General features: G+C 44.7%; 1 protein-coding gene across 3 annotated transcripts in view; it reads right to left on the bottom strand.

The window, feature by feature from the left end:
* LOC139559646 (capping protein, Arp2/3 and myosin-I linker protein 3-like) overlaps positions 1-26858 on the bottom strand; it is a 49073-nt gene that overhangs the window by 7853 nt on the left and 14362 nt on the right. For all 3 annotated transcript variants that reach the window (XM_071375821.1, XM_071375820.1, XM_071375819.1), the window contains exons 3-23: positions 14251-14301; positions 14037-14096; positions 13671-13792; positions 13047-13141; positions 12712-12782; positions 12433-12506; positions 10662-10737; positions 10355-10443; positions 10045-10139; positions 9187-9273; positions 7835-7944; positions 7603-7680; positions 6856-6932; positions 3119-3223; positions 2145-2214; positions 1964-2045; positions 1745-1841; positions 1598-1652; positions 992-1164; positions 536-604; positions 84-177 (exon numbers count right to left, since the gene is read on the bottom strand). In XM_071375821.1, coding sequence (XP_071231922.1) covers positions 84-177; positions 536-604; positions 992-1164; positions 1598-1652; positions 1745-1841; positions 1964-2045; positions 2145-2214; positions 3119-3223; positions 6856-6932; positions 7603-7680; positions 7835-7944; positions 9187-9273; positions 10045-10139; positions 10355-10443; positions 10662-10737; positions 12433-12506; positions 12712-12782; positions 13047-13141; positions 13671-13792; positions 14037-14096; positions 14251-14301 — 1830 coding nt within the window. The remainder of the gene's footprint in view (positions 1-83; positions 178-535; positions 605-991; positions 1165-1597; positions 1653-1744; positions 1842-1963; positions 2046-2144; positions 2215-3118; positions 3224-6855; positions 6933-7602; positions 7681-7834; positions 7945-9186; positions 9274-10044; positions 10140-10354; positions 10444-10661; positions 10738-12432; positions 12507-12711; positions 12783-13046; positions 13142-13670; positions 13793-14036; positions 14097-14250; positions 14302-26858) is intronic.

Genomic DNA, 26858 nt, shown 5'->3' with positions numbered 1-26858 from the left:
GGCAGAAATAAGAACACACGAGAGATGAGCTGCTGACAACAGTCGTGATGTCATGGTGGGACGTCACACCCCAGGTGACTCACCTTGGTCAGCGCTTGGTCAGTCTTCTCAGGGGCACTCCGGTAAGCCTGTGTGACATCATTGAGGGGGATGGACATGTAATGCAGGGTGAAGTTACTGTCAAGAGAATGAGTGAGCGGAAAAAAAGAAGAGAGGAAAAAACAAGAAATCATTACAAATCGATACCTTTCCTATGAATAATTATGAGTAATTGCCTTGGAAATGCTTGATGCAATAGTGGACATTAGTCTAATGTCTTCTCCTCTTTATGTGAATCCTTGTCACTAGAACTTAAACAGGCAGCCCTGCCTCACAAACAGGTCAGGGTGCTGATGAAACGCTGTGCAACGACTGCAAGGCAAGCTCAGAGATATACGTCTCTTGTCTTTTGACTTTTATTCATGTCCCAACGTGTTCAAGTTTGTTTGAGTGAGTGAGTGAGAGCGCGTGTGTGTTGGGGGTGTGTGTGTCTCACTGTTCCAGGGCCCGAGCCACATCTTGGAATCCTGTAGCCGTGGTGTTATTGCGATCCCACGTCACACTCCTTAGAAGGATCAAATTGGTGGAAGAAAGAAGGAGAAAAGGAGAGATCATTTGAATAATAATTGACTTGAAAACTGAAGCTCACATGACACCTGTCAAATTACAAATTCAGAATTGCACGGCATGAATAACCAAAGAAGTGCTTGTACGTTCCAAGATGCACTGCGTTCACTACAGAGTGTATTGAGAGCCGTAACACAACCCCTATCATTACATAATCACTGTATTAACTACGGCATAGCAACTGCATAATGAACTTAGACACATCGCTCTCAGTCTCTCTTTTCCCCTCCCTCCCTCTCTCTCCCTCCCCCTTTCTCGCTCTCTACCAGCCCCCTTTCTCCCTCCTCTCTTTCGCTCCTACTTTCCCTAGCTCCCTCTCTCTTACCTGAGTGTAGTGTTGATCTGCAGGGCTTTGCTGAGCATCTTAGCCCCCGCATCCTCCAGGCTGTTCCCACTCAGGTCCACCTTGAGCAGGCAGGTGTTGCTGCCCAGAGCGTTCACCAGCACTGTGCCCCGAGAGCGCAGACGTGAGTCCGCCAGAGAGAGGGACTGCAGGGCCTGAGGATGGAGAGACGGAGAGAGGGGTGAGAGGGAGAAAGGGGCAAGAGAGGTTAGGGGCTCTCAAAACTGAAGTGAATTTGTAAAGTGTGTGTATATGTGTGTGTGTGTATGTGTGTGTCTTTGATGGCTGTATGTTTGTGTTATGTTTGTGAGTGATCAGCGTCAACAGCAGTAAATAATTGCGCGAGCTCGTCATGGGGATGGTGTATCTGCGCTGAGAGAGAAGCCCGGAGCCGAGAGAATAAAGCACGTCCCAATGAATCATTGACTAGGGCTGGAGAGAACATACACAAGTGAGTGTGCCTGCATAGAGTATGGCAGTCAGTGGGTGAGAGATGCGAGTACATAAACATACCCGGATCGTACGTGTATGAGTTTGTGTGGGCGCGAGCGTGTCTCTGTGTGTGTTCACGTGCATTATGAAACTCACACACTCTTCCTCCTGCACTAACTGCACTAGTTTCTGCAGAATTTCATCCAGCACCCTGCAGACACATAATTTCCACTGTTAGACAAAATACACATCTTCCCAGTGCGTGTTTCTACGTGCCTGTGGAGGACGGATTACTGTCCCTACCTGCCCTTGATGTTGAAGTTCTTGCCCAGCAGCAAGTGTTTGAGGGAGGGGTGTCTGGAGAAGGCCGGGATGACCCCTAGCAGATCAGCATCCAACCCTGAGAGACACATATGCACAGTATATCAGCTAATACATATAAACTGGCATTTATGTTAGCCCTGAAAATACTCATAAGACTGTGGCATGCGTAGGGAAGAGAAAGGTACAAGGGTCACTCACCGTTGTCTGAGATGTCCAGACTACCAATACAGGCCACTCTGGGAAACAGCTCCTGGAGCACCCCAGCACCAGCTGACCTCAACTGAGAGAGAGAGAGAAAAAGAGAGAGAAAGAAAGAAGACTTAATCAGTCACATGGAGAGACAGGAAGGCAAGGCAATTCAGACAGACATGCGCCGTACCTCACAGCAGCTGAGGTCCAGGTGTAGGTCACTGATGTGAGGGTTGGAAGACAGGCCAAGGAAGAGAGCTCTGAGAGAGGCAGAGATGGAGAGACGGAGCGAGAGAGAGCAAGAGAGAGAGAGAGAGCGAGGAGGTCAAGAAAGGTCAATGCATAGGAAACTCATTTCAAATTGTTTTCTTAATTACCGTGACGGATTTTTCCATCAACTTCCCTAAAATGAAACCATGTGGACTTCTATTCACACACACACTGAGGGGTGTTACAGCAGTCTTAAAGGATGTGGGAGAAAAGGAGTTGAGAGATTCCTAGAACTACTAGAGATTCCTAGAAGTACTTGGCCAAGGACCAGTAAGTGCTTCAAATGAAACGCAGGAAGCGTGGTAAAGTGCTACACACAAAAAAAAGACACCTTCGCTTCATAGGGAGATTGGATTTACCAACAAAACACCTTTGACAATACACACGTGTTAAAGAATTTATTAAGTATAGGTAAATAGGGGCCTCCCGGGTGGCGCAGTGGTCTAGGGCACTGCATCGCAGTGCTAGCTGCGCCACCAGAGTCTCTGGGTTCGCGCCCAGGCTCTGTCGCAGCCGGAGGTCCGTGGGGCGACGCACAATTGGCATAGCGTCGTCCGGGTTAGGGAGGGTTTGGCCGGTAGGGATATCCTTGTCTCATCGCGCTCCAGCGACTCCTGTGGCGGGCCGGGCGCAGTGCGCGCTAACCAAGGGGGCCAGGTACACGGTGTTTCCTCCGACACATTGGTGCGGCTGGCTTCCGGGTTGGAGGCGCGCTGTGGCCTTCGTCTCTCCCGAGCCCGTACGGGAGTTGTAGCGATGAGACAAGATAGTAATTACTAGCGATTGGATACCATGACAATTGGGGAGAAAATGGGATAAAATTTACGTCGACAGAGGTAGTCCAGCATGAGGCCGACATTTTGGGAGGTGGCCAGAGCGAAGTCCCTATCTCACCTCAGAGTGTCCGGAGGGAGCTTCATAGAAGACAGGTTGACGTGCGTAAGACTGAAGGCTGAACTGAAGAACTGCCTGAAGACAGGAAGAGTCTCCCTCACTTTCCTGAAAGAGAGAGAGGGAGAGAGCGAGAGAGAGAGCGAGAGAGAGCGAGAGAGAAAGAGTGGGAGATAAACAGAGGGAGAGAGAGAGAATACAAGATAAAGAGAACGAGAGCGTGAGAGACAGACCGACAGAGATAGAGACAGAGTGGGAGAGAACCGGAGGGAGAGAGAGAGAGAATGTAAGATAGAGAGAACGAGAGCGTGAGAGACAGACAGAGATAGAGACAGGCAGTAAATGGCCTTCAAAAAACAAGACTATAACATCAGACAATGTGAACAACACGAAACAAGTTTAAGTTACAAAAATGATTTTTTATATCAAACCATCTGTTAACACAACTGGGCGTAAAATATTTTCCTTGTGGACACATACACACACTTCAGAGCCCATAGCAGTTGTACACCAGCTCAAGAATAAACTCATTCTGAGGATGTCAGTAAAAGCCCTCTGAGCCATACCAAGTAACAGAAGCATCCAGGCATTTAATTGGAATACAGGGGACGGTATATTCCTATATTGTAGAACAGCATAACTAACACTCCTTTTAGCCTGACCATACAAATAATTCAGCATATAGTGACCGAAAGGAAAGATGGAGAAAGAGAGAGAGAGGAAGGAAGAAAGGAAGTGCAGAGAGAGAGAGAGAAAAAGAAAGAAAGAGTGTGTGTGTGTGAGAGAGAGGGAGAGAGAGAGAGAGAGAGAGAGAGAGAGAGAGAGAGAGAGAGAGAGAGAGAGAGAGAGAGAGAGAGAGAGAGAGAGAGAGAGAGAGAGAGAGAGAGAGAGAGAGAGAGAGAGAGAGAGAGAGAGAGAGAGAGAGAGAGAGAGAGAGAGAGAGAGAGAGAGAGGATAGCGCTGGCTGTTTAATATCCATGAATCATTCATTCTTATCAGTTCAAACCGATTTATGTTCTATTTCATGTGGCGAGATCAGAGCTCAGGCAGAGCAACCAAGGCTCCACTGACTGCTGCTAGTGAAGGACAGACACACAGAGAGGGAGGGATTGGAGGGGGGAGAGAGTGAGAGAAGGAGCAAGAGAAGGCGAGAGAGAAAAGACAGAGAACGAGTCATGAGAGGAATGGAGAAAAAGAGGATAGAGAGGGTGAGAGAGCTCTACAGTAGCAGGGTGACGTAGATTGTCATGAATCTTGCCCTGGATGCAGAAATGTGAGATTTCCGTTAGATGGGCCAGCTACAAAATTGGGTATATTGTAAAAGTTAATGAAAACAAAAATTAGCTTTTTGGTCGTGCACTTTACATTTCCATATAATAAAACTCATGTCATATACAGTACAGTGTCAACGTTTATGATCACTATGTATTCACAGCCCTTGACTTTATGTGTTACAAAGTGGGATTAAAATGGATTTCATAGACATTTTTTGTCAATGATCTACACAAAACACTCTGTAATGACAAGTTTTAATAAATGTATGGAAAATAAAACACTAACATATCTTGATTAGATAAGTTTTCAACCCCCTGAGTCAAGTGTTAGAATCACTGGCAGTGATCACAGTTGTGAGTCTTTCTGGGTAAGTCTCTAAGAGCTTTGCACACCTGGATTGTACACTATCTGCCCAATATTTTTTTCCTAATTCTTCAAGCTCTCTTAAGTTGGTTGTTGATCATTGCTAGACAGCCATTTTTAAGTCTTGCCACAGATTTTTAAGATGATTTAAGTAGAAACTGTAACTAGGCCACTCAGGAGTTTTCTATGTCGTCTTGGTAAGAAACTCCAGTTTATATTTGGCCTTGTGTTTCAGGTTGTTGTCCTGCTGAAAGGTGAATTTCAGTGTCTGTTGGAAAGCAGACTTAACCAAGTTTTCACTAGGATTTCTCTTGTGCTTAGCTCTATTCCGTTTTTTGAATCCTTAAAACTCCCTAGTCATTGCCGATGACAAGCATACCCATAACATAATGCAGCCACCACCAGAAATGAAGAGTGCTCAGTGATGTGTTGTGTTGGATTTGCCCCAAACATAACGCTTTGTATTCACATTCTTCGACACATTTTTACTCCTGAACTCATTTAGGGCCACCATAACAAAAACGTTTCATTTGTAAACATTTCTAGAAACACAATCGCAGTTTGACATGATGGGGTGTTGTGTGCAGATCAGTGACACAAAATCTCAATGGAATAAAGGTTTTATTCAGGCTGTAACACAACCAAATGTGGAAAAAGTAAAGGGGGGTGAATACTCTCTGAAGGCACTGTACAGTTACAAGATGACACGGCGTCATACCCTGGGTTGTTCTGAACGGCCACGGAGCACGCACCTGAATGCACTAATGACTCCTTTCTATGTGCCTCAAACCTACGGTCTGTTCCTCTGAATTGCTTTGTGCAAGCCTAACACCGTAAGATCCTGTTTTATAACCTAGTTAGTCATGTTGGCAATAGAACAAGCGTTCAAATAATGCCCAGCTGACCCAGATTGCAATTTAAAATGGGCCCCTTTTGGATTGTGTTACCGGGATTGCAGGGTTGTGTTCCAAACAAAACAACTACAAGTGTGCTTGCTCTAGTGCCTTCACGGCACAGCTAGGAGAGCTCCAAAAAAGCCCCTTATAGTTGAACTTGGAGACACTAGTTCGTCCTCTCACTCAAACACTTGTAATTGTTTCGTCATATGTTGCACCTAACCCACGTTTCCCAGGAACATTCTATCATGTTGCTGAATGTATCCAGAGTATTTTCAGATTTCGATATCAACAAATGCAGCGAAAAGTACAGTAAATGTAAAAGGCACATAACATCAACAGTGTAATGTTTGGATTCAGTCTTGTGTCAGGTGAACTGTTCTTCAACTTTAGTCTAATCATTTTCCCATAATCTCCAAACTGTTCCCTTTCAATTGCTACCATGATTATGCATTTCATATTTATATTGTAAGAAACATGTCAATTTAGTACTACCCATAGAGGCCAATTCCAATTCCCAATTAATTAAAGGGTTAATTTAAGGTTCGGGTTAGGCATTAGGGTTAGCAGTGTGGTTAAGGTTAGGGTTAAAATCAGATTTTATGACTTTGTGGCTGTGCCAGCTATTGACCACTCTGCAGAGGTGCCTCTAGGGCAAGATTCATGACAATAAATGCCAACCTGCTCTATAGCAATAGCAGAGAGAGAGAGAGAGATAGTAGAGAGAAGAGAGCGAGAGCGGGGGAGGTGAGGGAGACCGAGAATGTGCTGGCGCGTAGAGAGCCTGGGGATTTTAACAATAATTCCCTTCCAAAATTAGTCTCATTTTTCACAAACTTTTCTATAATGGATTAATCTGCTTAGCGGAGATGGGGTTGACGCTTTGCCAGTCCTGAGGGAGGCCAGACGAGAGCAGATGAGAGATGGATCATGTCTGCTCTGCTCCCGCCTGCTCTGCAAGGTAGGTAAACACTGGCTCAGAGACAGAATAGATGGATGAGTGGGCGTCTTGTACAGTTGGACACATTTCTATCTAATTCTGTCTACGCGGTACAGGGGTAAATGCCCATCTCCGACAGAATGTGTTGTGCTCTACATGGACACTTCCCTGAGAGAGGATACTGCTGGTTGCCTCTCAGGGATCAACAGAGTTAAGTGAATAGAAATGGATTAAGGTCCATTCAAGGGGCTAGACAGTCACCTCACCTGTGAGAGAAGCAGTTCTTGGAGAGATTCAGGTAAGAGAGATCAACACAACATCCCCTCAACAGAGCGCCAAATAACTGTTATGGAGAGAAACCAGTTAGTTAGCATGATTAAATCACATATTATGTTAACACAACAACAAATACATACAAAGATCAATCATGTAAATACGCTTGGCAGTTTCGTGATCGTTTCGCCAACACTGTCAGAAAGTCATTTTGCAAAAACGCTAATGTGCCAATAAAGTGACATTCTAACAAAGGCAACCAGACTCTCTACAGGGGAGATTATATGGAGAAAACAAGATATGAACACAACAACATCGCCAGGAAAAAAAAATCCCTCCAAAAAAGTGGCCTCCTTTCATCCCAAAGACACATCAGAGGAAGAGGAATGAGTTGGGAACGAGCAATGGCAGACCAGAAGCTTCCTGTATCAGAACACACTGTAATATTCTAGACAAAATTAATGCTCAACATAAAAGGCATAATATTCCTGCTATTGGGGCAGAATGTTCCTTCCCAAGTTATACAGATGAAAATTCATGCTTATACGTTTGTAGAATCCCAGAACTGTTATACAGTATATCCCGATTAGGGCGTCCACACTTCCACTTTAATTATTATAAAGTCCACTTCAATAAGTATGTTAGTTAAGACTCTCCTGACCCTTGACCAGACAAAGCACGTATCACTTTGAATTGTATGGTCAAAGTATGAAGCACTCTAGAATGGAGACACTACTAACCGAGTCCACAGTGCAGTCGGTCCCAGAGAGGTCCAGATGAACCAGGCAGTTTGGCTGGGCTAGGAACAGGTACATGTTCTGCAGAGAGATAGACGGAGAGAGAGCCTTTAAAGAGAGGTGTGCGTGTGTGTGTGTGTGTCTGGTTGTGTGTGCGTGCGCATGGGTGCATGTTACATGCGAGCAACAATACGTGCGTGTGCGTGTACATGTGGCGTTTATGTGTCGGTCTCACCGTTGCGTCCTCCCCAGACAGAATCCCAGGGTTTTTGCTCAGGTCCAGGTGAAGGAGAGAGTTGGAGTAGTCATCACTGGAGCAGAGGGCCTGGGAGAGAGACACCACTCCTAAGATAGAGGGAGGGAGAGGGGGATGAATGAATAAAGAAACATGCATCAGTAGAAACAGTCTGTTGACGTAGAGAAGTAAAGGACCTGCAGAGGAGGAGGGAAAGAGTTTCAGAACACCACTATTAACCGGCCAACTATCAGAGCTAACTACGAATCACATAAAACGCTCCATCTGAAACCAAGAAGACAAAAATGGCCCCTTGGTCCATTACATTAGAGCAGCCCATTCAAATCTCTTCACTGCAGAGATTTAGAGAGAGAAAACAGTAACAAGAGCATGCTCAGTGAGCAGTGAACTCAATCAAGCCCAAAAAACGTCCGACTTGCAGGGCCAGACCTTGTACTCTCATGTTCACTTTGAAGCCTGCACCAAAAGGTTACAATTAGAGCAATGAGGCAAAGACTGTGGAATAGCTAGCCCTGTGCTCTACCCTACTACAGTAGATTAATCTCATCCCTAATTCGCCCAGATTAAAGAGGAAATTAGCACACAGCAGACAACAGACAGACATGCGGCACATACTCTGAGAGGGAGCAGGTAGGCAATCCTCTGCCCATCAATGTGAATCCACACATTCACATATTATGACTGTCTTTTTGACGAGTCATCTGTAGATCTATCAATCTATAGACTTTGATCATAAATGTGCTCTTGACAAATATAAGAGAACATAAACCTTAGGACCCTGTATGACCAAGAATAGAATTCTCTTGATAACCCCAGGCCCTATAGACGGGTTAGCTGAGAACGTCAGGAAAACAATGTGCACGGTTCAATGGGGCAGACGGCAGTGTGTTGTTGTGATTCTGGATGGCCATATAGCTAGCAACAATGACAAGAAACGGCAATGTGGGGAATCGTGGGTGGCTCGTTTCAGTTTGTTTCATCTTGTTCTTGCTACCATGTCTTGTTTTGAGGTGTTTTGACTGATGTCATGTCTATGCTAATATGGCAAAAATCCGCTAGCTAGCTAACCAACAACTGTAACGATGTATTTGAGAGACCACAAGTGCTCATTGTGCAACTTTATGTTTTAAATAAACATTGGAGACTAAATATAGTTTACATGTTGTCAACAATCTAAGCCAACCCCGTCTGTTTTGCCCCATAGTTGAGCACGTGTCGGTTTTGTTGCTAAACAACCAACCGATCTAGTATGAGTTCTTAGAGGAGCGGTGACCACCACAGGGGGGCACTGTGGCCCAGGGGACAGAGGGAGGACAGAGGGATGAACACACCCTTGGAGGAGAGGGACGTCTTGGAGAGGTTGAGCAGACGAAGGCCTTTGTTGAGACGACACACCAGCTGGATGAGGTTGGACACTCCTGGAATAAAATAAACACACATGAGAGTGTCAGAATGAAACACGCACACACACACACTCACACACTGCTCACACACACACACTGCTCACACTCACGTCCACAAACAAACAGTCACACACATGAACATGCAAAGATCAGAGTAAACACACACAATCACACACCCTTGACCAACCCACACATGATCAGCAACATCAACACATACACACAGGTATAATCTACGCAGACGACAAAGCCAATCTAGTACCTGGCGTCTATAGGCACACAGGCACAAACACACAGTGATGTGAGTGGAAGTGACAGGTGAAAGAGGCAGATTCTGATGTACTAACGAGAGTTCCTGGCACGCATACAACCCTGACACACACACGTTAATAGAGGACACGCGCCCAAACACACACATCTGCCAAGTCAAATCAAATTCTATTTTATTTGTCACACGCGCCGAATACAACAGGTGTAGACCTTGCAGTGAAATGCTTACTTATAAGCCCTTAACCAACAATGCAGTTTTAAGAAAATCCCCCCCAAAAAAGTAAGAGATAAGAATAATGAATAATAAGCTCTTTTCGGTCATAAGCTACGAACGACGTGAAAAAACAACAACAAAATAGCATGGTTGGTTAAGAGCCGATAAGACGGCAGCCCTCCCGTCCGGCGCCATCAGCCCTACAAGTAAACAGCAAACACTGAGAAAGATGCACCCAGACTGGTATTCAAACACATGACTGATGCAGCAAAAGAGTGAGAGACGTGCCACTGAGGGTCCAGTACCTTGGTTGTCCAAGGTGTTGTGGGCCAGGTTGAGAGAGTGGATTGCAGAGGCAGGATTCTCTGACAGAGCCGTTGCCATTTTCTGAGGGAAATCTCTAAAATAGCACATGTAGAGAGAAGGATTAAAGATGGTTTCGATGATTCCAGTGATCCATTATACATCTGTGTATATCTGAGTCATGGAAGATAAAAAGCTCAACTCAGCAGCGAAGTCGGGAAGGTTGGACAAGAATTAGACAGATGAAAAGAGAGGAGATGAAAGGGAGAGAAGTTGCAGAACAGGAGGAGGGGAGGAGTGGAGGAGACTCACGATTTGAGGCCAACGTTCTCCAGAGTGAGTTCCTCCAGACTGCTGGACTTACTGATGGTGTGAAGGACCTGCTCCACCACCTCTGACCCCTGGGGACATCAAACAGAGACATTGCTACATAACTGGACAAGCTCCTTATGGATAAAACACAGTTTTAACCAACTAAAAAAAGAAATAAACCCTGCTAGTCCAGTCGAAACACAAATGGATGTTCTCAGGCTGACAGACAGACAGACAGACAGACAGACAGGTTTATGAAACATAGCCAGATATCACATGCAATCAGTAATGTACAATGGATAGTTACAATGCGCATGTCTGTGCAGTAGAGTTTGGTGAACCAAGTGTTGTACGCCATGGAAGCCACAATTACCGCCAGGTCCCTGAAATAGACACACACAATTTCCGGCTTAGATTTATACAATAGAGCCGTATCAACTGGAAATACTCATCAAAAACTCATTACATTCCCACAGCCAAACCAACAACAACAAAAAAAAAATATTCTCCAGCAAAACAAAATTAATCAGAGAGAGCCATATGGATGGCTTCAGAAATGATGTATGATTCTGCAGCACACTCTCCTTGTTGGAGAGAGAGGGCCCGAGGAAGGAGAGAGGGCAGAGAGAAGGATCAATTTGGCTGACTGAAAGAGGCCAGGTCAGTGGATTACTCAGTGTGAGGTTCAACAGAGCTATGTTTCGATCCTGGCCAACGGCCTAAAACCGTTTTATCCTGCCCAACACACCATTTGTCTAGTAGAGGGGAGGGAGAGAGGGATGGAGGGAGAAAGGAAGAGAGGCAGAGAGCGCAAGAGAGAGAGAGAGAGAGAGTGAAAGAGAGAGGGAGAGAGAGAGAGAGAGAGAGGCAGAGAGAGAGATGAGGCAACAGACAGAGAGACCAACAGAGAGGGAGAGAGCGCTCTTAAAGGGGAACGCCCTCCCTCCATTACAGCAAATCATTAGCGCCCAGCCCAGTGTAGCATGGCTGAGGGCTGTGTTCTCATTTCTCATGCCATTGTGGAAGGGACTTCACTCTGGCTGGCTAAAGGGTGTGTGTGTGTGTGTGATGGTGTGCGTGCGTATGCGTGCGTGTGTACAGTATGCGCGTGTACACTCCACAACCTCCCCCAGTGTTCCCCACCAGCCAACAGCAGCTCCCTCATACACCAAACTACTGGCACGATTTCCCTGAATCAACAATTCCATTAAAAGTGTGAGCTGCACTTCCAGCCCATGTGTAGAAGAGAACTGTTTACTACCACTATTGGTCCCCTTGGGGCCTGTAGGGCACTAGAGCATGACAGTTTGCCAGCTATATTCCAGAGAGAGACACGCACGCACGCACGCACGCACGCACGCACGCACGCACGCACGCACGCACGCACGCACGCACGCACGCACGCACGCACGGCACACACACACACACACACACACACACACACACACACACACACACACACACACACACACACACACACACACACACACACACACACACACACACACACACACACACACACACACACACAGGAACCAGGTTTAGCTGCTGCAGCGTGCCCAGTGGGAGCGATGTCTGAACCTGTTGGGCTATTGCTGCAGGGCCACACAGGCAGCAGAGAGAGAGAAATGTATCCACTTTCTAGCGCAAAGAATGAAATTAAATAGAAGAGGACGACAGTCAGCAGAAAAAGCATGGTCGTGTCGGAGGCTGTAACTGTAGAAGGCAGAAATCAGAAAGGATTTGGGAGGGGGGGGGGGGGGGGGTGAAAGGACACGGCCCAGAGGGATGCACCACAATTGCCTCCTGGCAGGGAGACAGAAGAGGCGGAGAGTTCGGGAGGGCCAGCCCACAGGAGGTGGTGAAACTTGGCTTAAACTAGAGCACCTCACATGGGTGAAGTCCCATGAAAGCTTTACACTGTACCCCTGCCACTCACTTACTGACATAGTCCCATCCGAGAGCAGTGTAGGGCTGAAATGTAAGTGGACAGGATGAGGGGATGACGGGGGGAAGAGAAAGGGCGTATAACAGCAGTATTCTGCAGCATCATTTTGCATACAGAACAGGTGGTGTACCTGCTGTCCAGGTGGCTGAAGTCCAGCAGGTTGAACTCCCTGTTGTCCTGAGAGTGATAGATAGTGTCCACATCCTAAGAGAGAGGGGAAGTTGGGAGGGTGGGAGGGAGGGGAGAGAGGGAGGGAGAGAGAGAGAGGGAGGGGGAGAGAGGGAGGGAGAGAGAGAGAGCGATAGAAAGAGTCAGGTTACAAATATGATGGTACCAGCGATACTGACAATATAACTTCATTGATTGAGCACTACAGTTGGTTGATGTAATGCATATGTGGTTTTCTTACCCACTGCACTTCCTCCTTACAGCCGATGCCGTTATAGTCGCACAGAGCTGCGTAGGTCTCAGAGAAACCGCCTGAGAGCACGAGAAAGAGAGAGAGAGAGAGGATGAGGAGAGAGGGCAAGAGAAGAAAGAGAAACAGAGCAAGGGGGGGAAAAAAAGTTCATATTGAGTTGAGATGAAAGACAAGAGCATGAAAGAGCTTGAGATAGAGATATTAAAATGATCCCTGATCACATACAGTCATAGATTAGCTGGTTCTAAACATAATAACATATGCTCTGTGTCACCGACTCGACAAAGAGTGTGAGTTCGAGAGAGAGTGAGTAGGTGGTTCACCACAGGTTCTCTGAGTCTCTACAGATGATTCAGAGTTTGGTGAAAACTGGAGGACTCCATCAGAGACGTCCCCCTCTGCTCGGCAGATGGTCGGACTGCGAGAGATGGAGGGAGGGAAAGAAGGAAGAACGGAGATGGAGGGAGGGAAAGAAGGAAGAACGAGAAATAACTAGAAAGATATTAACATCTCAGTCAGTGAACAAGCCATATGGATACAGTATACTGCATATTATACATGTTGGTGACATGACTTTACTACTACATTAAATACACAGTGTCCTTTATCAAGTTGTATAGTAAACCCAGTCCTACTACTACCCTACTTAATCTCTGAACCTGTCTGTCTTAATCTCTGAGCCTAATCCTTACTTTAGCTCAATAGCCCTAACTAGTCTTTACTTTAACCTTCTGTAGTGCCTTTAACTACCTTCTCTCTGTCCCCTGTTAAATGGTCTGATGGAAAACAGATATTTTGGTATATTATATACTGTAGATGAACCTCTATGGTCAATACCCAGTGCAGAGTCAATCCTGATGATGTTACAGTCTGCAGCCAGGCTCTCCCTTCTTACAGACTACATAGCATGGTTCGTAGCAGTAGGTGATTTCACAAGCGAGACTTACGCATACATGGAGTTATTGAATATTCGTGAGAGGGCAACGTTGATATGGTTCATCATGTGATCAAGGTGGTCTTGTGACTGCAGTCTCAAGGAGTGGGTCGATTTGTCTGTGTCTATGACAACCTGAAAGGTGTGAGTTGACATCACCGAGATTAAACAGAGCTAAAATGGAAATTATAATTTCAGAGAGTTGCTTCTCAGTTGACAAAAATCGGCAAAGCTAAAACTAATTTTGCCCGATAAACACTCTTAGGAATATTTAATGCCAATGAAACTCAGTACCCTCAAGAAGTTTTTGTAAAGAAAAATGTATCGAAAATTTGAAACGAGGCAGATGGTTGGTTGTGGGAACAAAACAGTTTCTCACCTGATGATCTGGATACGTGTTCATTGCTCGAATTTCCAGGAAGTTGAAAGTAACCTCCACCTGAAATGATGTTGATATTGTGCATTGTAATCAATATGACCAAGTTATCCCTTTACTGAAAAATGATGATAATAATCGTCAGAATTATCCTCATACTCATCATCATCAAAAGCAACACTATTAGTCTATTACATTGAAAAAGATTGTGAAATACCTTGGCAGGGACTTTGACAGCAAATAGATACATTCGCCATGTTGCCAGAACCTAAGAAGTGAAAAGATGAATTTTGCTGTCAGACAGAAGGAAATAAAAAATGCTAATCATCATCGCAACAAATAACAATATAGGGGACCGACCACCATATCTGTTTACTCAAACATCACATTACTCAGTCTTGCCTAGATTTTTGAAACACTGTGATGCTGACATTTCATTACTTAAGGTAGTTATTCTCAATCAAGTCTAGTGTCAATGTGTCATAGCTTGAATTGATTTAGGAGTAAGGAGTTGAGGAGACACAGGGGGAAACAGGAGAAAAAGCAAAATAAAATCCAGTTTTATCCAGATCAGGGGATTACCATTAAGTGGTTGGCAGGAGGGGACGTGGGTATATATTCAAAGTCGAGTCTGCAGAAGTAATTAATCTCATTCATAATTCAAACGTCCTAATTAGCATACTCCGTCCACGCCTTTATTACACACACCCTGCATCCCTCCATCCTTAAGTCTATTCTTCGCCCTCTCCTTCCCAAATCTTAACCAAATTCCAGTCAGTTCTCCTTTTCTTTAACACCTCTCCTCTCTCACCCCCTGCCATCCTTCCATTTCTTTCTCTATGGAAATCTGTTCTTTATTCCAACAAACTATCTTCCTAAGCCTCCCATCTCACCATCCACCTCTCTGTGCATTGTACCCTCGCTCCCTCCCTACCCCCGCCACCCCCGTCCCCCTCTTCTCTCTCTCACTCTTGCCTTTCTTATTCGCTTGGAGGTTTCTTTTCTGTTTCTGCTCTGTCACTTTCAATTCCTCAAGGCCTCTCTGTGCTGAATCGTTAATGGCAACCCACCGTGCGGCAGAGAGAGAGAGAGAGAGAGAGAGAGAGAGAGAGAGAGAGAGAGAGAGAGAGAGAGAGAGAGAGAGAGAGAGAGAGAGAGAGAGAGAGAAAGATACAGAGAGGATTAGGAGAAAGACAGCGAGAGAGGGAGAGATGGAGATAACAGATTTCCCATGAATAAAGTCCTCATATTGGACATCTCTCCACGCTATTCTAAGCTAAGTTAGCACGTCGACAGTGGATCAAGCTGTATCAGATGAGACTGCCGGGAAAGCCGGGCAGCCAGGGAGTTGACCCTGCGGTATGACAGAGGAAAGACAGGCAGCCTCAAGAAACCCCCTTTGAAACAAGGCCTTTTGAGAGCCTCTATTACAGAGATTGTTATTCACATCAGAATGCCCTGACATGTTGGAAAACTCAGTTATATAAACCTGATCAGAGAACAGCAGTGGAGAAAACACGTTTTATGATAGCTGAGAGGCTTGGAGTGAGAGAGAGAGAGAGAGAGAGAGAGAGAGAGAGAGAGAGAGAGAGAGAAGAGAAGAGGAGAGAGAGAAGAGAGAGAGAGAGAGAGAGAGAGAGAGAGAGAGAGAAGAGAGAGAGAGAGAGAGAGAGAGAGAGAGAGAGAGAGAGAGAGAGAGAGAGAGAGAGAGAGATGAGAGAGAGAGAGAGAGAGAGAGAGAGAGAGAGAGAGAGAGAGAGAGAGAGAGAGAGAGAGAGATGAGAGAGAGAGAGAGAGAGAGAGATGAGAGAGAGAGAGAGAGAGATGAGAGAGAGAGAGAGAGAGAGAGAGAGAGATCGAGAGAGAGAGAGAGAGAGAGAGAGAGAGAGAGAGAGAGAGAGAGAGAGAGAGAGAGAGAGAGAGAGAGAGAGAGAGAGAGAGAGAGAGAGAGAGAGAGAGAGAGAGAAGAAAGAGAGAGAAGAAAGAGAGAGAGAGAGAGAGAGAGAGGAGACAGAGATGCAAAGCTTTTATCATCAGACACAAAAGATAGGCGCGTAAACACGGGCATCAATAATGTAGGTCTTATGGTGGGCTTTGATTTGATTGAGCGAGAGGTTGAACACAGCCTGACATGGGGTTCGCATCGTCAAATATAATTCATCATCTATTCAGATACCATTATTAATGCCAATCAATGGATTTCTGATTTTGGTTAAGAGTCTGTTTGTTCGAAAATAAGTGGCAATCAAAATCAAGGTTAACATGTTGGATATTAGAATTTAATACGAACATTGGAGAAAGCAATAGACTCTTTTTTTTATTTTTAAATACACTTATTTTTTATATACACGTTTGTATTTTTGATTGGTGGCTGGTACTGTAATACTCCCACTTGTTTGGTACATTCAAGGTACTGTGTGCCGAACTGAAAACGTAGTTTGGCGGACCTAATCAGAGACAGGTGTCTGAGCCTGCGGCTATGGAACCATGACCAGTTCACCAGATGTGCTACCTTGTCCCGAAACTGCTGTTTTTGACCCTCTCTCTCCCACTCCTTCTCCCTCCCTCTCTCTCTCCCGCTCTACCTCACCTGCTGTCTCGACCTCTGAATGTTCGGCTATGAAAAGCCAACTGACTTTGAAAAGCCAAGCCAACTTAACTCCTGAAGTGCTGACCTGTTGCACCCTCTATAAACCCCTGTGATTATTATTTAACCCTGCAGGTCATCCACCAACGTTTGAACATCTTGAAAAACGATCTTCCTTACTGACCATGTCCTCTTATAATCTCTACTCGGCATAGCCAGAAGAGGACTGGCCACCCCTTAGAGCCTGGATCCTTTCTAGGTTTCTTCCTAGGTTCCTGCCTTTCTAGGGAGTTTCTCATAGCCACCGTGCTTCTACATCTGCATTGCTTGCTCTTTGGGGTTTTAGGCTGGGTTTCTGTACAAGCATTTTGTGACATCTGCTAATGTAAAAATGACTTTATAAATACACTTGACTGATTGAACTGTCCAATCACAACCTTGAAGAGAGGAAACATATAACTTTGCCCCACTGGCTGTGAAATCTCATCAGACTCCTCATACATATACAGTAGACGGTTCTCCAAGCTGCTCTGAGATGACCAATCAGAATCCTAATATCTGAGGGGAGATGACTTTGGCCAAGCCGGATCAGACAGTTAATGTGATACCAGGGTGATGAGATAGGGGGACTTTAACCTGGCCGTCTGAGACATACAGGGAGAATCTTAAAGAGGCAGAGGAGTCGAGTCTTAAAGAGAATCTTTAGAGACGGGAGTGTCTGTGATGGGGGCTGCAGAGGTGCCCTTCCAGCCATGATGGCACAGAGTCAAATACTCACAGTTCAAAGAGCCAGGCAGAGCCAGAGTGGGTCTGTGTGGAGGGAGTGTGGGTAGGCAGGCTGGGAGGGAGGGAGGGAGGGGGATGCTTTGGCTTATATTAATCATAAGCTATCAAGCTCTGGGTCTGCACTTCAAACGAGACCTGCAACGCGTCACATCGCTGCCTCTGGGAGACGAAGCCACAGAGTTTGCCAGACTTGGGCCCGGTTTCCCGATAGCGATGGAACTTAGGCTTACAGGCGCTTTAACGAATAGAACTAGCAAAATAGAGCTCAATTAAATTAACATGAAATTGATTTCAATATGATTGAAATATAATAGTATTTATCTTTTAATGCATCATCTCGTTTTCATTTGAAGCATCTTTTTATCCTCCAGTTGCAAAGACGTTGGTAACTTTGTATTTGTGGTCAACTTCATTCTGAAGTTATCGGTGGTCACAGAGATGGTGCGTTTAGCGGGGATCTTCTGCGTATAAAGAGACGCGAAGGGGCAAAAAAAGCATCTAACGATGCACTTAGCATTTTCAAGTGCGACTTTCTTGCGAATAAGCAGTTTCTCACCCAGAAGCAGTCTTTATTGTCGCAGGTGATTTTAACCAAGCACCTTTAAAACACATCTTGGTACCAATTCATTAAAGGGGTCCTCATTACAGTGTAATTACATATGTAATTACTGTACTAACAACATACAACTGGTGATAATTTCAGTCCGTAATTGTAGAGGCGTAACCACGAATGCTTGTTACCATGCTTGTTACAAATGCTCAAGTTTCCAAACAAACTATTTGTCAGCCTTTCACAAACCACCTTATAAGTGTTAGCCAATTAAAAACCAAGCACCTCATTGACAGAACTCTGCTATAAAGGCATCTGGAGTCTGATGCCCAGGCCGAGGTCTAGCTTTTGTGACATGGTGAGGTAGGACCCAGGAGCAGAGAGAACCAGATGAGGAACCAGTGGTTAGGATAAACGTAAACACTTTACTGGGAAAAAGTCAAACCAGTAGACACAAAGTAAAACTTGGAAAAACAACCAACACTATGATTCGATAACTCACTCAGGAGACAAACACACATGGCAACGAAATCAAGTTTCTACAAAGGCTGACAGAAAACACACCTCTCTGTAAAGAAATCATAATTAGTTACAGAAAGCACCAGTGTCATTACAGTCTCGAGGACCGTCTTTGCCGCCCTCGGGTGACAGGTGGAACCATGACAGCTTTCGTTTAAAATACATGAAAGCTGATGAGCGCTATGGCAAAAAACGGAGGGTTTCAATTATTTGTATTTATTTATTGTTAAATCATTGAATGGTGCATTTGACGTGGAAAACAACAGTAGCCCAGGAAGGCAGGGCTGAGAGGAGATAGAATAATTAGATCACTTGTTTTAGTACTGCCCATACAGTGCATTCAGAAACTATTCAGACCCCTTGACTTTTTTCACATTTTGTCACCTTACAGCCTTATTCTAAAATGGATCAAATATTTGTTTTCTCATCAATCTACACACAATACCCCATAATGACAAAGCAAAAACTGTTTTTTAGACATAGACAAATAGAAATATCACATTTACATAAGTATTTAGACCCTTTACTCAGTACTTTGTTGAAGCACCTTTGGCAGCGATTACAGCATCGAGTCTTGGGTATGACGCTACAAGCTTGGCACACCTGTATTTGGGGAGTTTCTCCCATTCTTCTCTGCAGATCCTCTCAAGCTCTGTCAGGTTGGATGGGGAGCGTCGCTGCACAGCTATTTTCAGGTCTCTCCAGAGATGTTCAATCGGGTTCAAGTCCGGGCTCCGGCTGGGCCCCCCAAGGACATTCAGAGACTTGTCCCTAAGTCACTCCTGCGTTGTCATGGCTGTGTGCTTAGGGTCATTGTCCTGTTGGAAGGTGAACCTTCACCCCAGTCTGAGGTCCTGAGCGCTCTGGAGCAGGTTTTCATCTAGATCTCTCTGTGGGGTCTCCCGAGTGACACAGCGGTCAGGCGCCACTACAGATCTGGTTTCAATTCCGGGCTGTGTCGAAGCCGGCCATGACCAAGAAACCCATGAGACGGCGTAAAATTGGCACATCATCGTCCAGGTCAGGGGGGTGGGTTTGGCTGGCTGGGAAGTCCTTGTCCCATCACGCTCTGGCGACTCCTTGTGGAAGTCGGGCGCATGCACGCTGACTTCGGTTGCCAGCTGTACGGTTTCCTCCGACACATTGGTGCGGCTGGCTTCCGGGTTAAGTGGGCAGTGTGTCAAGAAGCTGTGTGGATTGGCAGGATTGCGTTTCAGAGGACGCATGGCTCCCGACCTTTGCCTCTTCCAAGTCCGCATGGGAGTTGCAGGGATGGAACAAGGCTGTAACTACCAATTGGATATCACGAAAAAGGGGAGAAAAAAGTGGTAAAATTTTTTTTTTTTAAATAAATAATAATAATTAGGATTTCTCTGTACTTTGCTCCATTAATCTTTTCCTCGATCCTGACTAGTCTCCCAGTCCCTGCCAATGAAAGACATGCCCACAGCATGATGCTGCCAACACCATGCTTCACCGTAGGGATGGCACTGATTTCCTCCAGACGTGACGCTTGGCATTCAGGCCAAATAGCTCAATCTTGGTTTCATCAGACCAGAGAATTATGTTTCTCATGGTCTGAGAGACCTTTAGGTGCATTTAAGAAAACTCCAAGTGGGATGTCATGTGCGTTTTACTGAGGAGTGGCTTCCATCTGGCCACTCTACCATAAAGGCCAGATTGGTGGAGTGCTGCAGAGACGGTTGTCTTTCTGGGGGAACTCGGGTTCTTGAACCATCGGGTTCTTGGTCACCTCCCTGACCAAGGCCCTTCTCCCCCGATTGCCCAGCTCTAGGTAGAGTCTTGGTGGTTCTAAACTTCTTCCATTTAAGAATGGTCACTGTGTTCTTGGGGACCTTCAATGCTGCAGACATTTTTTGGTATCCGTCCCCAGATCGGTGCCACGATACAATCCAGTCTCGGAGCTTTACGGATAATTCCTTTGACCTCATGGCTTGGTTTTTGCTCTGACATGCACTGTCAACTGTGTGACCTTTTATAGACAGATGTGTGCCTTTCCAAATGTTTTTTAATTTAAAAATATATATATTTCATCTTTATTTAACCAGGTAGGCCAGTTGAGAACAAGTTCTCATTTAGAACTGCAACCTGGCCAAGATAAAGCAAAGCAGTGTAACAAAAACAACAACACAGAGTTACACATAAACAAGCTTACAGTCAATAACACAATAGAAAGATCTATGTACAGTGTGTGCAAATGTAGAAGAGTAGGGAGGTAAGACAATAAATAGGTCATAGAGGATAAATAATTATAGTTCAGCATTAACACTGGAGTGATAGATGTGCAGATGATGATGTGCAAGTAGAGATACTGGGGTGCAAAATAGCAAGAGGATAAGTAACAATATGGGGATGATGTAGTTGGGTGTGCTATTTACAGATTGGCTGTGTACAGGTAAAATGATCGTAAGCTGCTCTGACAGCTGATGCTTAAAGTTAGAGAGGGAGATATAAGACTCCAACTTCAGTGATTTTTGAAATTCGTTCCAGTCATTGGCAGCAGAGAACTGTAAAGAAAGGCGGCCAATGGAAGTGTTGGCTTTGGGGACGAGCAGTGAAATATACCTACTGGAGCGCGTGCTATGGGTGGGTGTTGCTATGGTGACCAGTGAGCTGAGATAAGACGGAGCTTTACCTAGCAAAGACTTATAGATGACCTGGAGCCAGTGGATTTGGCAATGAATATGTAGTGAGGGCCAGCCAACGAGAGCATACAGGTCGCAGTGGTGGGTAGTATATGGGGCTTTGGTGACAAAACGGATGGCACTGTGGTAGACTACATCCCGTTTGCTGAGTAGAGTGTTGGAGGCTATTTTGTAAATGACATCGCCAAAGTCAAGGATCGGTAGGATAGTCAGTTTTGCGAGGGTATGTTTGGCAGTATGAGCGAAGGAGGCTTTGTTGCGAAATATGAAGCCGATTCTAGATTTAATTCTGGATTGGAGATCCAGAGTCTGGAAGGAAAGTTTGCAGTCTAACCAGACACCTAGGTATTTGTAGTTGTCCACATATTCTAAGTCAGAGCCGTCTAGAGTAGTGATGCTGGACGGGCGAGCAGGTGCGGGCAGCAATCGGTTGAAGAGCATGCACTTAGATTTACTAGCATTTACTAGCATTTAAGAGCATTTGGAGGCCAAGGAAGGAGTGTTGTATGGCATTGAAGCTCGTTTGGAGGTTTGTGTCCAAAGCACAGTGTCCAAAGAAGGGCCAGATGTATACAGAATGGTGTCGACTGCGGTGAATCAGAGAATCCCCAGCAGCAACAATTTTGGCGGATAATTTTAGAAAGAGAGGGTCCAGATTGTCTAGCCCAGCTGATTTGTAGGGATCCATTTATTGCAGCTCTTTCAGAACATCAGCTGTCTGGATTTGGTTGAAGGAGAAGTGGTGGAAAGCATGGCCAGCCGTAGAAAAATGCTTATTGAAATGATCGATTATCGGAGATTTATCGGTGGTGACAGTGTTTCGTATCCTCAGTGCAGTGGGCAGCTGGGAGCTGGGAGGAGGTGCTCTTATTCTCCACCGACTTTACAGTGACCCAAAACTTTTTGTAATTAGTGCTACAGCAAACAAATTTCTGTTTGAAAAAGCTATCCTTAGCTTTCCTAACTGACTGAGTATGTTGGTTCCTGACTTCCCTGAAAAGCTGCATATCGCGGGGGCTATTCGATGCTAATGCAGATTGTCACAGGATGTTTTTGTGCTGGTCAAAGGCAATCAAGTCTGAGGTGAACCAAGGGCTATATCTGTTCTTAGTTCTACATTCCTTGAATGGGGCATGCTTATTTAAGATGGTTAGGAAAGCACTTTTAATTAAAGAGCAACCAGGCATCCTCTACTGACGGGATGAGGTTGATATCCTTCCAGGATACCCGGGCCAGGTTGATTAGAAAGGCCTGCTCGCTGAAGTGTTTTAGGGAGCGTTTGACAGTGATGAGGGGTGGTCGTTTGACCGCGGACCCATTACGCACGCAGGCAATGAGGCAGTGATCGCTGAGATCCTGGTTGAAGACAGCAGAGGTGTATTTAGAGGGCAAGTTGGTCAGGATGATATCTAAGAGGGTGCCCATGGTTATGGATGTAGGGTTGTACCTGGTAGGTTCCTTGATCATTTATGTGAGATTGAGGGCATCTAGCTTAGATTGTAGGGCGGCCGGGGTGTTAAGCATGTCCCAGTTTAGGTCACCTAACAGTACGAACTCTGAAGATAGATGGGGGGCAATCAGTTCACATATGGTGTCCATGGCACAGCTCGGGGCTGAAGGGAGTCTATAGCAACGGCGACAGACTTGTTTCTGGAAAGGTGGATTTTTAAAAGTAGAAGCTCAAATTGTTTGGGACCTGGATAGTATGACAGAACTCTGCAGGCTATCTCTGCAGCAGAATGAAACTCCGCCCCCTTTGGCAGTTCTATCTTGTCGGAAAATGTTATAAAATGTTATAGTTAGGGAAAATGTTATAGTTCTGGATTTTTGGTGGCCTTACTAAGCCAGGATTCAGACATGGCTAGGACATCCGGGTTGGCGGAGTGTGCTAAACCAGTGAATAAAACAAACTTAGGGAGGAGGCTTCTAATGTTAACATGCATGAAACCAAGGCTTTTACGGTTACAGAAGTCAACAAATGAGAGCGCCTGGGGAATGGGAGTGGTGCTGGGGGCTGCAGGGCCTGGGTTAACCTCTACATTTGCACACACTGTACCTAGATTTTTCTATTGTGTTATTGACTGTACGTTTGTTTATGTGTAAATCTGTGTTGTTGTTTTTGTTACACTGCTTTGCTTTATCTTGGCCAGGTCGCAGTTGTAAATGAGAACTTGTTCTCAACTGGCCTACCTGGTTAAATAAAGGTGAAATAAAATACAAAAATTAAAGGAGTAGGATAAGGGTACGACTAAAGGCTATAAGAATTGGTCGTTCAGTGTGTACGGAACAGAGTAAAAGGAGCAGATTTATGGGCGCGGAAGAATAGATTCAAGGAATAATGTACAGACAAGGGTATGGTAGGATGTGAGTACAATGGAGGTAAACCTTGGCATTGAGTGACAATGAGAGAGGTTTTGACTCTAGAGACACCATTTAAGTCAAGTGAGGCCACCGCATGTGTGGGGGGTGGAACAAAAGTGCTAGCTAAGGCATATTGAGCAGGGCTGGAGGCTCTACAGTGAAATAAGACAATAATCACTAACCAAAACAGCAATAGGCAAGGCATATTGACATTAGGGAGAGGCATGTGTAGCTGAGTGATCATAGGGCCCAGTGAGTAGCTAGGCGAGCTGGAGACACGGCGATTCAGACAGCTAGCAGGCCGGGGCTAGCAGGCTAGCAGAAGGGCCTCCGGGGACGCCGCAACGGAAGAGCCTGTTGAAACCACATTGTACGGTTACGTCGGCAGACCAGTCGTGATGGATCGGCGGGGCTCCGTGTCGGCAGTAAAGGGTCCAGGCCAATTGGCAAAAGCGATATTGTAGCCCAAGAATTGGCTGATGGACCTCTTCGGCTAGCCGGGAGATGAGCCTAGCTCCAGGCTAGCTCCAGGCTAACTGGTGCTTGCTTCGGGACAGAGACGTTAGCCAGGAGTAGCCAATCGGATAGCAGCTAGCTTGCTGCGATGTTCCGGAGTAAAGGTTCAGAGCTTGCGGTAGGAATCCGGAGATGTGGTAGAGAAAAAGCAGTCTGATATGCTCTGGGTTGATATCGCTCTGTGCAGACTGGCAGGAATTGACCGGGCTGAGGCTGGCTGATGTCCGAGTTAACGGTGATGACCGCTAGCAGTGGCTAACTGACTACTAGCTAGTAGCTAGTTAACTGGCTAGCTTCTGATGGGGGTTCCAGTTCTAAAGTATAAAAAATAGCGGATCCTTCCCACATTTGGTGAGGCGGGTTGCAGGAGAGTATGTTCAGTCCGTAGATGGAAATTGAGATTAAAATATAAAAAATATATACAAAATGTATACGAAGAAAACTATATATACACGGGACGGGACAAGACAAAACAGACGTCCGACTGCTACGCCATCTTGGCTACGCCCTTTCCAATAAATTGAATTTACCACAGGTGGACTCCAATCAAGTTGTAGAAACATCTCAAGGATGATCAATGGAAATAGGATGCACCTGAGCTCAATTTAGTCTCATAGCAAAGGGTCTGAATACTTATGTAAATAAGGTCTTTCTGTTTTTTATTTTTAATACATTTGAAAATATAAAAAATAAACTGTTATTAGAAAAATATAAAAAAATTGTAAAAAGTCAAGGGGTCTGAATACTTTCCAAATGCACTGTATGTAGTTGTTTTTTGGTCTCAGGTTCAGGAATGGCTGAAGAATTACAACATATACCTAGCAATAACTCTGCAAATAGCACTGCTGGGTTATTTGAAAAGTTGTAGTCAATTGATCAATAATATAATGAATACTCTTAGCAAAACAAAAGAGTGTGCAAAGCTGTCATCAAGACAAAGGCTGGCTATTTTGAAAAATCTCAGATATAACATATAATTTGATTTGTTTAACACTTTTTTGGTTACTACATGATTCAATGTGTTATTTCATAGTTTTGATGTCTTCACTATTATTCTACAATTGTCACGTTCTGACCATAGTTCTTGTGTGTTTTCCTTGTTTTAGTGTTGGTCAGGACGTGAGCTGGGTGGGCATTCTATGTTTTGTGTTTCTATGTTGGGTTTGTCAATTGGCCTGATATGGTTCTCAATCAGAGGCAGGTGTTTGTCATTGTCTCTGATTGGGAACCATATTAAGGTAGCCTGTTTTGTGTTGGGATTGGTGGGTGGTTGTCTTCTGTCTTTGTGTTCTCTGCACCAGATAGGACTGTTTCGGTTTTGCCACGTTTGTTATTTTGTATTTGTATAGTGTTCACGTTATCGTCTCTATATTAAAACATGTTGAACACGGAATACGCTGCGTCTTGGTCCGATCCCTGCTACACCTCCTCTTCAGACGAAGAGGAGGAAGGCTGCCGTTACAACAATGTAGAAAATTGTAAAAATAAAGAAAAACCCTGGAATGAGTAGGTGTCCAAACTTTTGACTGGTACTGCATATTTACCCAAAAATATGGGGAATTAGAAATGATGCAGCCAATTACATTGACAGAAGCCACAATCTATCTTCAATATTAAAGTTGATCTTACCCCTAAAAAAATAAAAATAAAAAGGAGGGCAGGGCAGGGCTTGACAATGGGGGAATTACTTTACTAACCATCAATCAACATTTTTTACACATTCATAAATAGTTAGCCTATGGCAAAATTGTGAGATATTCATTCAGTGTTTACCAAATTGTGAGCCTATTGAGCTTGGTTGAATAATGGTTATTTCACCATGTAACTTTGCAAGGGTTTCACGGTTGAAGAACATTCTCACTTTTGGATGGGATGCATTGGTGCTCTTATTTATTTATCCCAGGAATTTTGGCATCACATCAATATCTGCCCATCTACGCAATGCACTCAAAATAACGACGACCTCGAATGTGCCAACAATTTCTGTTGACACTGCAGTAAAATGTTGATTATGCTACACTAAAGCTACCCGTTCAAAAAACATAGTTGACTTAAATAAAGTTACTTCAAAAAAATGTGTTCACTACAAACAAACTACTTTGTGAAAAATGATCATATGTAAATCTTAAATGTCATAGCCTATACATTGCAAGAATCGATCACTTTGGGGTCATATGTTGACAGAATGTGTAATTTAAACACAAAAACTGTTTCAAGTGAGAATTAGGCAGGTCTGACACCACTACTGACACCACTACATGGCACCACTACACCACCACTACATGGCAAAAAAAGTAATTAAGTACTGAAAACACTACCTAGATTTGAATTTAGTTCAACTATCACCAAGCTATTGCAAAATGTTGTTAAATTACAAGTTGAACTATATGTAGTTCACTACTCCAACACTGTAACTAGGTTAGCTAGCTAGTTAACTTAGTTAATATCTACAGAATAGACTTTCCATGCCTTGACAGCTAACATTACCTAGCTAGTTACCTAAAGCTGGCAAATAGCTAGGTAGCTGGGCTTGATGGTCTTATCTTCCCTGAACCTTGTTCTCAGGGTATCTGTACGGTACGCAATGGTATTACGCGAGACACACCCAACATGTTCACGTTAGCTAGCTAGCTACTTGTGTCAACACACAAGTATGAGTAGTTCTTTTTCAATGTCAACACCAGCTATCTTATAAGTTATAGCAAGCACCATTATTAGTATGATGTTAGCTGGATAACACAACAACTAGCTAGGTAGCTAGGCCTAGCTATAGGCCTAAATCCTAAATTATAGAAATCATGATAATGATGATAGCATAGATATTGGAAGAAGGTTTCTAT

The sequence above is a fragment of the Salvelinus alpinus genome, chromosome 30 (genome assembly GCF_045679555.1).
Source record: "Salvelinus alpinus chromosome 30, SLU_Salpinus.1, whole genome shotgun sequence".
In the NCBI taxonomy this organism is placed as follows: domain Eukaryota; kingdom Metazoa; phylum Chordata; class Actinopteri; order Salmoniformes; family Salmonidae; genus Salvelinus; species Salvelinus alpinus.
The sequence above is the reverse complement of the archived record's forward strand: the minus strand, read 5'-3'. Positions and strand labels throughout refer to the sequence as shown.